Below are 12,351 nucleotides of genomic sequence, written 5' to 3'. Positions count from 1 at the left end.
ATTTTTTTCCAGTAATGTATGCATTTCTTAACTAAAGGTTACATTTCTTTCCAGTTAAATATCGCTAAGAAAAAAGAAAAATTCCTTGAGGGTTTTGAGGAGGGGTCACTGAACTTTAAACCCACGTATAAGTTCGACCTGAATTCTGACTTGTATGATACCAGGTAAGTAAGAGAATTTTCCTGTGGGGACCGTATCTTATCGAGCGTCATAGCTCAGGTTTTGCTTTATGTAACATTAGTTGTAATTAGTGTGTATCATTGCTAAAGCGTTTTGTTTGAGTGTTGCTGTTTTTGGATAGGTCATTTTGCACCTGCTGTGAAATCCTAGTAAAGAATTTATTTAAACAGTGTTTGTGTGTGGGCTAGGCTGTTACTACAGACATGGCTTAATATTGCTCGAAACAAAGTGTCTGCATTTGGCTACAATGATTGGTAGGCTTGTTAGTCACAGACATCATTTTGTAAACTCTTGGTTATTTACTAAGACTGTGTAGATGCTGATATGTGTACTGTTTATGTAAATCAGTATGCATTGTTTTTCACTAGAGCATTCCTCCCATACTCAGTTTCCTTCCTGATGTCTTACTGTGCTGTTCCCCTTAGTACAAAGTGTCTAGTACCTCAGAACTTTGCTTGTATTCTGTATAGCTTTGCTGCACTTCATTCTTTCTTTAATTCCATGTTTTTGTCATAGCTTTGTCTTTTCCAAAAAACTGATCCATTTTCTACGAAGAATTAATTTGCCATCATATTTGTAATGGCTAGGCTTGTATAGGCCCTTGGGCCAACAGCATAGTACCAACCTATGAACCTGTATATCAATACCCTTTTCTTCCAAAATGTCTCAGAACTTTTTTTTTATCATTTTCTTAATGCTTCTAACTATACCCCTTAACCATTTTATTAACACCCTTCAAATTGTGTCGGTAGCCTCTAGAGAAATTTGTTTACTTTTTTCCAAAGAGCTGCTTCATTACTTACATCAAGTGAAGTTTAGCAGCCTGGATGTCTTGTCTTTCTCCCAGTCCCGTTTTTCTTTCAGATTTTCTACCCCAGTTCCATTAGGACTTCAGGTTTTATTTTCATAATGTTCAGTCAGAGCTCCAGGTCTAGTTTTCTTTCCAGAATCCATTGCTTCTCTTTCCCCAGTGCCTCATGTTTCCACTCATTTTTCTTTTAGCCGTTCTTGTTTTTTTTCCTTGCTACATAGAATTACTTTCTGACCTTTCTGTTAGAACTCTGTAACTTGTTCTGTAGTCACTGTTTTTTTTGGCTTTTTGTAGTACTGTTACTGCAGTGTCACATTTTGGATGCTTTTGCTTTGATTTAGTGGGCACCCTGACTGCTTTGCAGCTTTGCTCAAACTCAGGTCTTGCATAGCTCCTAAACAACATTTCATTGTTAGTTGTAATGTGTTCTCTGATGTCTAAGCAAGACTGATTGCTGGAGCTATGACAGACAGCATGTTTCACAGGCCCTACACTTGGCTTTCAGAGAGGCAGAGTAATCCTAAATAAACCTGTTTGCTCTTGGTGTTGTTTACTTTCTGTTACTTTTCTGTTTTAAAGTAAGAAATAGTTTTTTGATCCTGTCAGTAAGCATTCTTGCAGTTTAGTGATGCCTGGTGGTCACATAATCCTGTTTTCAGAAAGCTTCCTCCAACATGCATATAAATGGCAGGAAAAGAAGTGTTTAGATTAAGTGACTCATTTAATGTCAGAATAAGGAGGTGATTGATGAAGACTTGCATCTCCTGGATGTCCATTTCATGTAACTCTAATCAGTTCCATTCTGTAGACACTGCCAGTGTTTGGTTCAAACCTCCTCCATACCTTTTCGCCCAGGACAGCTTTCTGCTGCTTCTCAGATGTGCTTTTCTGAGGATGCAAAAAGGAAAGAGAAGTGGAAGTAGTTTAATTTGGAGGAGGCGAAGATTCTAAATGCAGAAAGTGTGTATTTCTTGCTTGTTTTTAAAATGTATCAGTATCAGAGCTCCAGACTTGTGAATTAGATGCTTTTGTATAAAATTAACTGCTTATGGAAAAAAATCTACAATGGTGTCACTGTATACATTGTCGTGTATGTCTTAATTACTTGCTCTTCTTTTCCTCCATTTTTCAGAGCTCCGAAGATATTGCTTGGTTTTAAGTAAGGACACTGTCTATAACATTGAGTGCAGTAGTTTGTATTAAATGACAATAATATTCTAACTTTCTTGTGAAATCTTTGACAGATATCCTATAACCCCAAATTTTATCTGTTTTTTGTATCCCCTTTCTCTTAACCAATGAGCTGCAGTAAGGTCCTATTTTTAACAGTTTGTGGTATAAAAACCATGACATTCTGCAACACAGAGTTATTGTGTGAGGGTACTTTCAGAGTGTGTGACAGGATGCATCCTATTTACATCACAGGCAACACTGGTATGCCCCTCTTTACTGAGAAATATCATTTTGAAAAACTGAGCTCTGCATGCTTAATAGTTACATTTATTTATTTACTGACATTTGATTGCTGGGAAAGTTAGACTGGGTAGAAGCCCATTTTCAGCAGAGGCCCAGGGAGAAAAGCTCCAGAGTATTACAAAACATTTTAAGAAGAACAATTCTACAGTCTTCAAAAATAATAAAAAATCTACAGTTTAAATAACTTTACCAAATTAGACATAATATGAAAACATTGGTTAAGAATAGATACAAGTTGTATGACAATGATTTAATGTTTAGAGAAATGAACGCATTAAGTATATTGCAGATTTATAGATCATTTTGTGACAATTTACAGTCAAGGGACTTGAACAAGAAAATTTCTTGGTTTTCCATGCTTAAACATTTGGCCATTATTTGAAAGTGTCTTAATATATACTGACTTTGTTTTCTTTGAGCCAGACTATATTGGTTTTACAATATTTCTAGCTGATTGTAACATCATATAATAAACCTGGCATAGTGAGTGTTTTGCTCCACTTACTACAGTCTGTGAGCAATATCTATTTGTAGTGCCTGTTTAGAACTGTCTCCAGGATGTCACCCATGTGCAGGATACAATAATGCACAAAGAGATACCATCATGCTGTATTTGGAATGACAAGTACCAGGCTGGTACTAATAAGAGTCCGTGCTTACCAATCTCCGAAAAACTGAGCTCATCAAACTAGATAGCTGCTTCAATAAAATAGCCAAATTTGCCACAGGATCACCTTCTAGAACCCACCATTGTGAAAGCGTAAAAAAACTCAACTGGCTAGAACTCCCCCTGACCCTTCAAGTCAACCAGCTAGCACTTGCTCACAAAGTACTACATCATCCAGGCAACACACCAGCCCTGCAGCAACTACTCCAGCCTTACACCACTACCAGATCCCTGAGATCAAGTACCCAACACCTCCTTAAGGTAACAAACTTTAAAAATGAGGCAGGTAGATCCATTTATAGCCACTTCATCTCTAAAATCTGGAACTCCCTTCCAGCACACATAATAAATAACTCCACCACCCAGTTCAAAAAAACTACTCAAAACACACTTCCTGAATCACAGATTATGTACCTGTACTACCCCTGGATAGTATCTCATACGTCTCTGTTTCCAGCAACTAGAGTAACAGTTTATCTACTGCTTTTGTAAAGTACGCATGGGGTAATCATATTACTGAACACTGTAATGAAACCTAAAGGACATAGCATGTCTCTCATGTGTAGAAATGAGTTATGAAGTTATCTACTCTGTCTTCCTGCTATACTTGCTGTTAAACATCTCTATAACATGTATATATTAATGTAGCCTGTGAATGTTGGCAAATACACTCTTTGGTTAACTCACTATCTTATATTTACTATACTTCTATAAGAAGTATAAAGATTATGTACTGTATGTATTGTTTAATGATCCTTTTGGTTAACATGTCTTTTTCTCTTGTTAATGATGTTACTGCTCTGGAGCTTTTCTCCCCGGGCCTCCACTGAAAATGGACATATATCCAGTTGGACTCTCCTGGTTAACAAATATAAACTAAAAATAAATAAATAAATAAAATCTTCTGCAACTGTTGGTTGCACAAAAAAAAATATCTAGCATTTTGTGCAAGTAGTATACTGTTGCCATTTCAGTGAGAGTCGTCCTTGTTGCATTTTGTGCAAGTACAGTGCAGTAGCCTGCAAATAAAGAACTTAGCATGATGCTAAATTTTGTGCTCCAGGTGCAATGCAGTAGTGTGTATATTACCGGTAGAGAGAGAACCTAGCAAGATGCTAATTTTGTGCAGCAGGTGCGATGCAGTAGCCTGTAGAAAGAGATAACCTAGCATGACATATATTTTGTGCCCCAGGTGCCATGTATGCATATTAGTCTGTAGAGAGGGAACCTAGCATCTACTTATTTTGTGCTCCAGGTGTGATGCAGTAGTGTGTATATTAGCCTGTCGAGAGAGAACCTAACAGGAGTGATGCAGTAGCCTGAGAAAGAGTGAACCTAGCATGATGCATATTTTGTGCCCTAGATGCCATGCAGTAGAGTGTGTGTTAGCCTGTAGAAAGAGAGACAGAACTTAGCATGTTAATTATTTTGTGCTCCACATGCAATGGAATAGTCTGTAGAAAGAGAGAACCTAGCATGATGCTTATTTTGTGCCCCAGGTGCCATGCAATAGTATGTATATTAGCCTGTAGATAGAGAACCTAGCATGATGCTTATTTTGTGCCCAGGTGCCATGCAGTCATTGTGTATATTAGCCTGTAGAGGGAGAACCTAGTGTGATGCTTATTCTGTGCCCCAGGTGCCATGCAGTAGTGTTGTATATTAGGCTGTAGGAAGAGGACTTAGCATGATGCTTATTTTATGGCCCAGATGCTATGCACGGCTCTGCAAAGTAGCCTGTCGTGAAAGAACATAGCATGAAGCGTATTCTTTGCACCAAGTGCCATGCAGTATGTACAGAGAGAATTTTGCTTAATACTTTTTTGGGCACCAAGTGTTATGCTGCAGCTTGCATACAGAGCACCTAGACTGACATTTTTTTTTTTTTTTTTTTTACTGAGTACCACATTGGATTGCGCTTAGAGAGCTCAGCATGCTGCAGTGTGCTTATCCAGTTTCATACTGTAGCTTGCACAGAGATGGTCTGTCATGTTGCATTCTGTGCATTCTGTGCAAAGACTACCACACTGTTGACTGTACACAGAGAATCAGTGATGCAGCATTTTGTGTATCAGGTTTGACACTGAAGCCTACACAGTGACAACCCACCATACTGTACTTTGTGCATTGAATCACACACTGTCGTCTGCAAAGGAAAAGCAGTTGCAATTTATTTTGAGCACCAGGTATTACAATTTAGCCTGCACACAGAGATCCTGTTATGCTGCCTTCTAAGCACTGGTTGTACAAATTGCAGAGAGCACTGATCGTGCATTTCTTACACTCTGTACTGAAATGCCCACCACACTGTACTTCGTGCATTCAATTCCACACTGTGTCCTACAGAGAGAACAGTCTTGCTGAGTTCTATGCACCAAACATCTACACAAAGTCTGCCATGCTTTGTTTTGTACAAGGTACCATATTGCAGTCTCCACAGTGAATGGCCATTGTGGTGCATTCTGTGCAGTGAGTAAGGCACTGCAGCCTGCACAGGTAGAATGGTTACACTGCATTCTGTGCAGTGAACACCATACTGTGTTCTCTAGATGTAGCACACTATGCAGCATTTTGTACAACAAACATCTTGATGTACTCTCATGGTCCATTCTATGTAGTGGAACCACACTTTTTGTCGACTTGGTTCTCATCATGCTACATTTTGTGCAGTGACAGCATATGGTTGGCTGTTTATGGAACATATTTTGCTGTGTTTTGAGCCATGAGACTCTCACTGTACTATGCACACTAAACGCATCATGCTCTGTGCAGTGAAACTCGCAGCATCTTCCAGTACTGCTGTGGATTCCTTGTGCATTAATCACCATACCCCATTCTATGCTTTTCTCTACATTCTTTGTGCATTGCCTTCTGCACTATATTGCGCAGTATGCTATATTATATTGTTTGTTTCCTTTCTGTATGTTGTTGATACATTGTACTGTGTACACAGATCTCATGTAATGCACTGTGTACTCCTTGCTGCATTTCTGTACTTCATTGTGTGCACTTTGCTTAACATATTTAGTTTATTGCACTGTATTTTATGTGCATTTCCTCTAGTAATGGAGTTTGTTTGCTTAAAATTGCTTTCTCTGCATGTTGTATTGCATTGTGTGTGTTGTGCTTCTCAAGCTACATTTTGTACATTGTATCTAATCCTCTAGTAACCATAATGCATTTTATGCGAAGTTCCTGTTAGCGATGTTTGTAAACCTCTGTGTTACCTACTCCCCCTCCTCCCTTCATTGTGCTTATTATACAGCAAGTACAATGAGGAGTTAATTTGGGACCCTGACTACTCATATTGTAGGCTTTGCCTGTTGCACAGCATTGGGACCCTGACTACTCATTTTGTAGGCTTTGGCAGTTGCACGGCATGCACATTAAGTCCCTTTTTATTTAATTCTAAAACACCACCCATTTTGTGTACCGAGTTCGCTCTATGCACACTGACCACTAGGTAACAGACTACAGGGTTGGTTCTTCAAGTCGTGGTAGCACTAATGCCCAAGATGTCAGCCTTGAAGAAGATTAGTGCTCCCTTTCAGGGATAGAAAGAAAGAGACAGAAGGCTACTTAAAATTAGCTACAGTGGTGGGGTATGGCTGTCAGTGGAAGTGAGTTGAGGACTGTGTGGTATTAGGAGAGTTGATAGCTAAACATTGAACAGTTCTGTTTAGGCACTGAGGAGGGAAGATGCACAAAGACTGGATGATAACAGATTTGCTTCTGTTTTAGGTCACTCTGTCTTCTTTTCTGGGAGGTCATGGAAGTGCTGCTGAATGAGAGAATGGATGAAATGTCTGTTTACCAACAGACTGAAAAATCTGTTCTAATGTGTGTCTGTATGCATTTGGGGGAGGGGGTTGGCAGTCAGTCGCAATAGACCTGTTTCATTACATTTTTGTGACAATGCCAAGTAGGATTGATCAAGGGAGGGCATTGGTACATGACGTCTTAGTTTTTTGGGGTCTTTGACAACACACAATACTGAAGGCTGTGCTGCAAAGCAAATTAGAAAACTGAAGTAATGGCATGACAGTAGTGCAAGGGGTGGTTAACTGTCAATTTGTTGAATAAGTGTTAGGCAGGGATGTAGCTAGCAAATTCCATTTTGTACTCACAAGCTCTTAGTGCTACACCCCTTGGACATATACCACATAAAATGGACACACCTCTCAAAAATGCTGTCCCCCAAAGCGCTTAATAAATATAAGTAATATTTTCAGCTGTTCCCCCCCCTACAGCCATTAAAATATTGTTTTTAGATTAGCAATGTTGCATCTGTTGTTAAAGACATTCATTTAGACGGTTGTAGACATAATATGATCTGAAAAAGTCATGCTGATAAGATGCTCAGAAAAAAATATGTACTCATTTGAGTACAAAGAGCATCTCTGGCTACACCCATGGTATTGGGAATCCGTCACTGAATTTAACGGGACTAACAGAACGCTTTTAGTTTCATTGTGTGAGGCCATTAAAGCTCTAGTCTTAACATACATGGGATATAGTAGCCATCGCACAAACCTCCATCCTTCAGCCAAATCATTTTAACATTGGAGAATCCTTGTGAACTTTGGCCATTAGATGGACCCCAGCAATTAAAAGAGCCTGACCCTTGTACTTTTGCTTAATTGTTTTTTGATACCCAAAATGAGTTGACACCTGATGTGCTTGTTGGTCATTTCTTTGTCGTTCAACCTTTAGCAGTGATAAGTACCAAAGCTTTGTTTTATATTGTACCTTTAGAAAGTTATAGGTTTCATGTTTGGAGAATGTTACTTATTTTTATTAGATTGGATTGGTATTTATTAATGATGATCCCTTCAAGGTACTAAAGTATGCAATTGAGTTCCATAAAGATTTTTATTTATGTGTTTATTTTGCTGTTGGGGAAGAGCAGAATTTTGACAACTGTGAGCTTTGTGTTAATAGGATTATTTTACCTAAAAGGGTTAGGAATTTACAGGCTTTTGTAGAACCAATTAAATTTTGGAGGTGTTTGCTTCATCTTTTCCCTCTCCCTGTGTGTCTTCTCTTCCTTTTCAAAAGAAGGGTGTTTGTTAATAGATGCATTGCAAGAATTGTTGGAAATTATTTACTAACTTATAGAATTTAGATTTCCCCATTCACAAGTATAAACCCCCCCTTAACTCAATGAAGTGCAGTAACCAACCAGGCATTCTGAAAAAGCCATTTAACAAAATGTATATCCATAAACTCTGATAAATATGCCATTTTTAAATACACTTTAAGCACATTCTATTACACAGAATGGCATATATGCTGCATGCATGTGATCATTGAAGAAAAAAAAAAGAAAAGTGTGTGTGTGTGTGTGTGTGTGTGTGTGTGTGTGTGTGTGTGTGTGTGTGTGTGTGTGTGTGTGTGTGTGTGTGTGTATATATTTTTTTGAGTCAAAAGTATTTTGAGAGGGAAGTTAAATAGTAGATGAGACGAAAGAAATTATGAGGGAGCCTAAAAAGTGTAAACAGGTTAAAAGTTCTGTGTAACTCAACTTCTTAACTAAGGGCATAGAATCTAGGTCCAGGGACATCATTCTAGCATTGTACTCAACCTCAACAGACCCATCACAGAGTATAATGCCCCCTTCTGTACATGACCAGATGCATGCATCAACTGGAATGTCTACAAAGATTCTTTACAAAAAGAATACAGGGAATAAACACAATGTCCTATGTGGATTGCCTCAAAGCCCCATCTCTATATTTGGTCTTCTACAGAACACTGAGAGGCGATCTGTGTCTGGCATACAAGACGTACCTGGACCCTGCTCTGCAAAACAAAGGGCATCTGAACTATGGGATCTAAATACCTAAATTTTGCTTGCAATATAAATATGAGATGTTGGAGAGACAGTTATGTATCTCAAAAATTTCCAGTCTCTGGAATAGATACCCATCCATGTGAAACAAAGTTCTTCTCTAACCCTGTTTAAGTGTAACTTGAACCATGATGGGAAATCAGAAATTCACCCCTGGTCTGGTACTTATGCCTTTGATGGACAGAGGCAGTCAGTAAGTCATGTCATAACCAACACTCACCCCTATATAAACTTCTAAAACATATAACTTGTTGAACGCATTTGGGTGCATGGCTAGGTTTATAAAGGCCCTAGTAATCATTAGCTTAGTATACACCTACGAACCTATAATCGAGTCAAGTTCATCTCAAGGGCAAGTGTCAGAAACTGAAAGTTTAGTTAGTATGACAGATATCAGTATAAGGTAATGGCTGTTAGATTGTATGCTTGGGATCCTTTTGCTTAAGGCATTGACATGGGTATCCAGACATTTTCCTTCTACAGTCCCTATTTCAGATTACGCTAAATTAGCTAAGAAACATTTTTTATTTTTTTAATGAACAATGTGGCACAAGTAGGGCATTAACCAGAAACCCATATTTATATATTATTTGATAGTTTCAAAGATTGTTACTAGGTTAATGGCCCTAGAGCCCTTACAGGCCTAGCCATATTTATCCTGAGGTGCCCCAATTGTCAGTGGTTAGGTGAGCAAAGTTCACAGAGATAAGAGTCTATGGTACTTAATACTGGCTGCCTCTGTCCATGAGGGATATGGGCACCACCCATGAGTGAATTTGCAGTCTCCCATCCATTGAGCTGTGTTATTTAACTTTTGTTCACCAGATTAACGTTGCTGGGAAAACTCATTATCTGGGGAGACTCAAGAGACATAAAAATATGTACATATGATGTGGTTGACATTCTCAGGTATCCATACAAACATAAGCTACATTTGTGAATGAGCAGTAAGTCATATGTACAGTAAATGGGCTATGACAACAAAACAAATGAATAGCATCTAATTAAAATTAATTACGATATTCAGTCCATGAAATTGTAATTTACAAACTTGTAAATTTTCTACAGTTGAAATGCGTATTTAGTCAGAAAAGTGAAATGTAATAAAGTTAGATCAGGAGACTGTAATGAGGGTTACTGGCAGTTAAGGGGTGGTAGAGTGGAAAAATAGGGAGGAAGACAGAATGATGATGGTAGTTTAATGGGATGATTGTCACTGGATGTAGAGAGCATTTTGGGATTAAGTGTGGGAATGAGATGTAGGTTAGAAGGATGAAGAGAGGGGAAAGGAGAGAAATAATGAGGAAAAATAAATGAACTGAAGTGATAATAATGTGGAGGAGGAGAAGGACAGGGAAGAGTGAGGGAGCAAGTATTAGGTGTGATCATAATAGAATACAAGTGTAGGTGGGGGAATAAACCACAGACCAAAAAAAAAGTAATGCATTTCCTCTTCTTTATTTCATTCCCACCAGACTAAATTGTCCGTTACTTGCTTTTCCTTTAAAAAAAAACAAACATTTCAGGCTCATCAGGAAGTGATTGCCCATGAGAGGTGAAGTTTTATACCTTCTTTAGATAGAAAATGTCACTGTTTATGGTAGCTATTTTTTTTTTTTTTAGTCTTTGCATTTCAAGTTCTTGGTCATGAATTAGGGAGACCACCACCTGGCAGTTGCATTGTTTCAGGTTCTTAGCCATGTCCAGAACAGGCAAAACCAAAGTCTGTGGCTTATTCAAATCCATCCCATCTTCTTGCTTCAAGGCAGCTCATTACACTAAGCAGCAATGAAAAGGCAAAAGGTTCAGTATGTAGCGGGCATAGCTCAACATCCTCAGTCACGGAATAGCTCTCCAATGGATGGCATCCCAATCAGCAGAAGATGTCACTTGTGACAGCTGTGTTTCTCTTCTTTTTTTTTTTGCCTGTATCATGACCTTAGTCATATAGGTGGGTAAATCTTTGTTTTTGCATGTTTTTCTTTTTTGTACTTCACTAACTCTAGTAGACACATTACACTTTACTAATGAACCCTTGTAATCTGTTTAATTGTGTTTGCTATTGTTTGTTTTTATTTTTAGGAGTCTACCACCATTATTTCTATTTTAAATGGGTAAGTCTTTATTTTTAACATATAAATGCTTTTGTTCTTTAATGATTATTTTATAACTCATCCATTGTTTTGTGTATTTTTAGGTTTTTCCTGCTTTTCACTGCATTTCTGCAGGTCCCCATTGTGCTGTTTTACACCATGCATTTTGCAATTTGGCATGTTCGGAAGATATTCCTGTCTCGTTTAGATGCTGTTTTCCAATTTAAAGGCACTGAATTCCCACTTTAATACTGAAGTCAGCATTGTGAACTTTACAGCAAAGGTTAACACTGTTTATGCACAGATGTAGAACATGTCCAAAGTTTACCGATCTGAGACAATTGCACAGTTGAAAAGCAACCTTGTACATCAGAGGAACCATTGAGTACAATGGCAAATAAAATTAGTCCTTTTTTATTTTTAATATTTGGCCCTGGTAACACAAGTGCAGTACATTACTTGATTTTTCCTGTTTTAAGCTACAAGGCAGTGAGCAATACAGAAATACAAAACACACTTTGTCACTTAATATTTTTTCTGATTTTTGTTTCTTTTACAAATATCCATCTATCAGACAGCTTTACATACTTTCGTCTTGGTATATAAAAAAAAAAAGATGCGCATATTTTCCATTGCACCTTCTAGGACCTCTGTTGGGTAGGTTTTGGGAAAGAAGTGAAATGTTTTTTAGGGTGGATTATCCAGTATAGGTACTACAAGTACAACAAAGCTTAGATTGTCCTTGGGGTTTCAAACTGTCACTAGTGGTTTGGGATCTATGCCCCATATAGCAACAATGTGAGTTTACTTGTATCGTGGTGCATAAGCCGGTATGTGTAAGGTTGGGTCATGCACTGCTCTTCTGTAATAGAGAGGAAAGCGGGGGGGTGGGAGGTTGACTGGGTTAATGTTAAAGTTGAATATCCACTGATATGTCACTGTTTTGATATTCACTTTTTCTCAGAGCAGCCAGGTGGGAAAAAGCTTTTTTCCCCCCATGAGCAGTAATGAGACACAGCCTATACTTAGTGCAGACATGATGCATGAAAGTCCTTATTTGCTGTAGTGGGCACCTGTCACAAGATTCAGCCACCTGATATGTACAACCGCTACATAGCTGTACCTTAAGATTTTTTTTAACCTGACTTTAACAGAATTTATATTGTCATTTCAGTTTAAAAAAAAAATCCGAAAACTGTGAAAAATTGTCTTAGTTTTCTGTATTTATTGCAGAAGATTCATCAGCTAGGATTCAGGAAAAGTCAGCTGTGAA

General features: G+C 38.2%; 1 protein-coding gene across 4 annotated transcripts in view; it reads left to right on the top strand.

Annotated features, from left to right (window-relative positions):
* INPP5K (inositol polyphosphate-5-phosphatase K) overlaps positions 1-12,351 on the top strand; it is a 1,033,350-nt gene that overhangs the window by 504,110 nt on the left and 516,889 nt on the right. For 3 of the 4 annotated variants that reach the window (XM_044054345.1, XM_044054347.1, XM_044054346.1), the window contains exons 8-9: positions 55-164; positions 2,124-2,150. In XM_044054345.1, the coding sequence (XP_043910280.1) occupies positions 55-164; positions 2,124-2,150 (137 nt within the window). The remainder of the gene's footprint in view (positions 1-54; positions 165-2,123; positions 2,151-12,351) is intronic. The other variant, XM_044054348.1, reaches the window with a different exon arrangement.

This window comes from Protopterus annectens, chromosome 13.part0 (assembly GCF_019279795.1).
Source record: "Protopterus annectens isolate FY-2018-M chromosome 13.part0, PAN1.0, whole genome shotgun sequence".
Classification (NCBI taxonomy): domain Eukaryota; kingdom Metazoa; phylum Chordata; order Ceratodontiformes; family Protopteridae; genus Protopterus; species Protopterus annectens.
The sequence above is the reverse complement of the archived record's forward strand: the minus strand, read 5'-3'. Positions and strand labels throughout refer to the sequence as shown.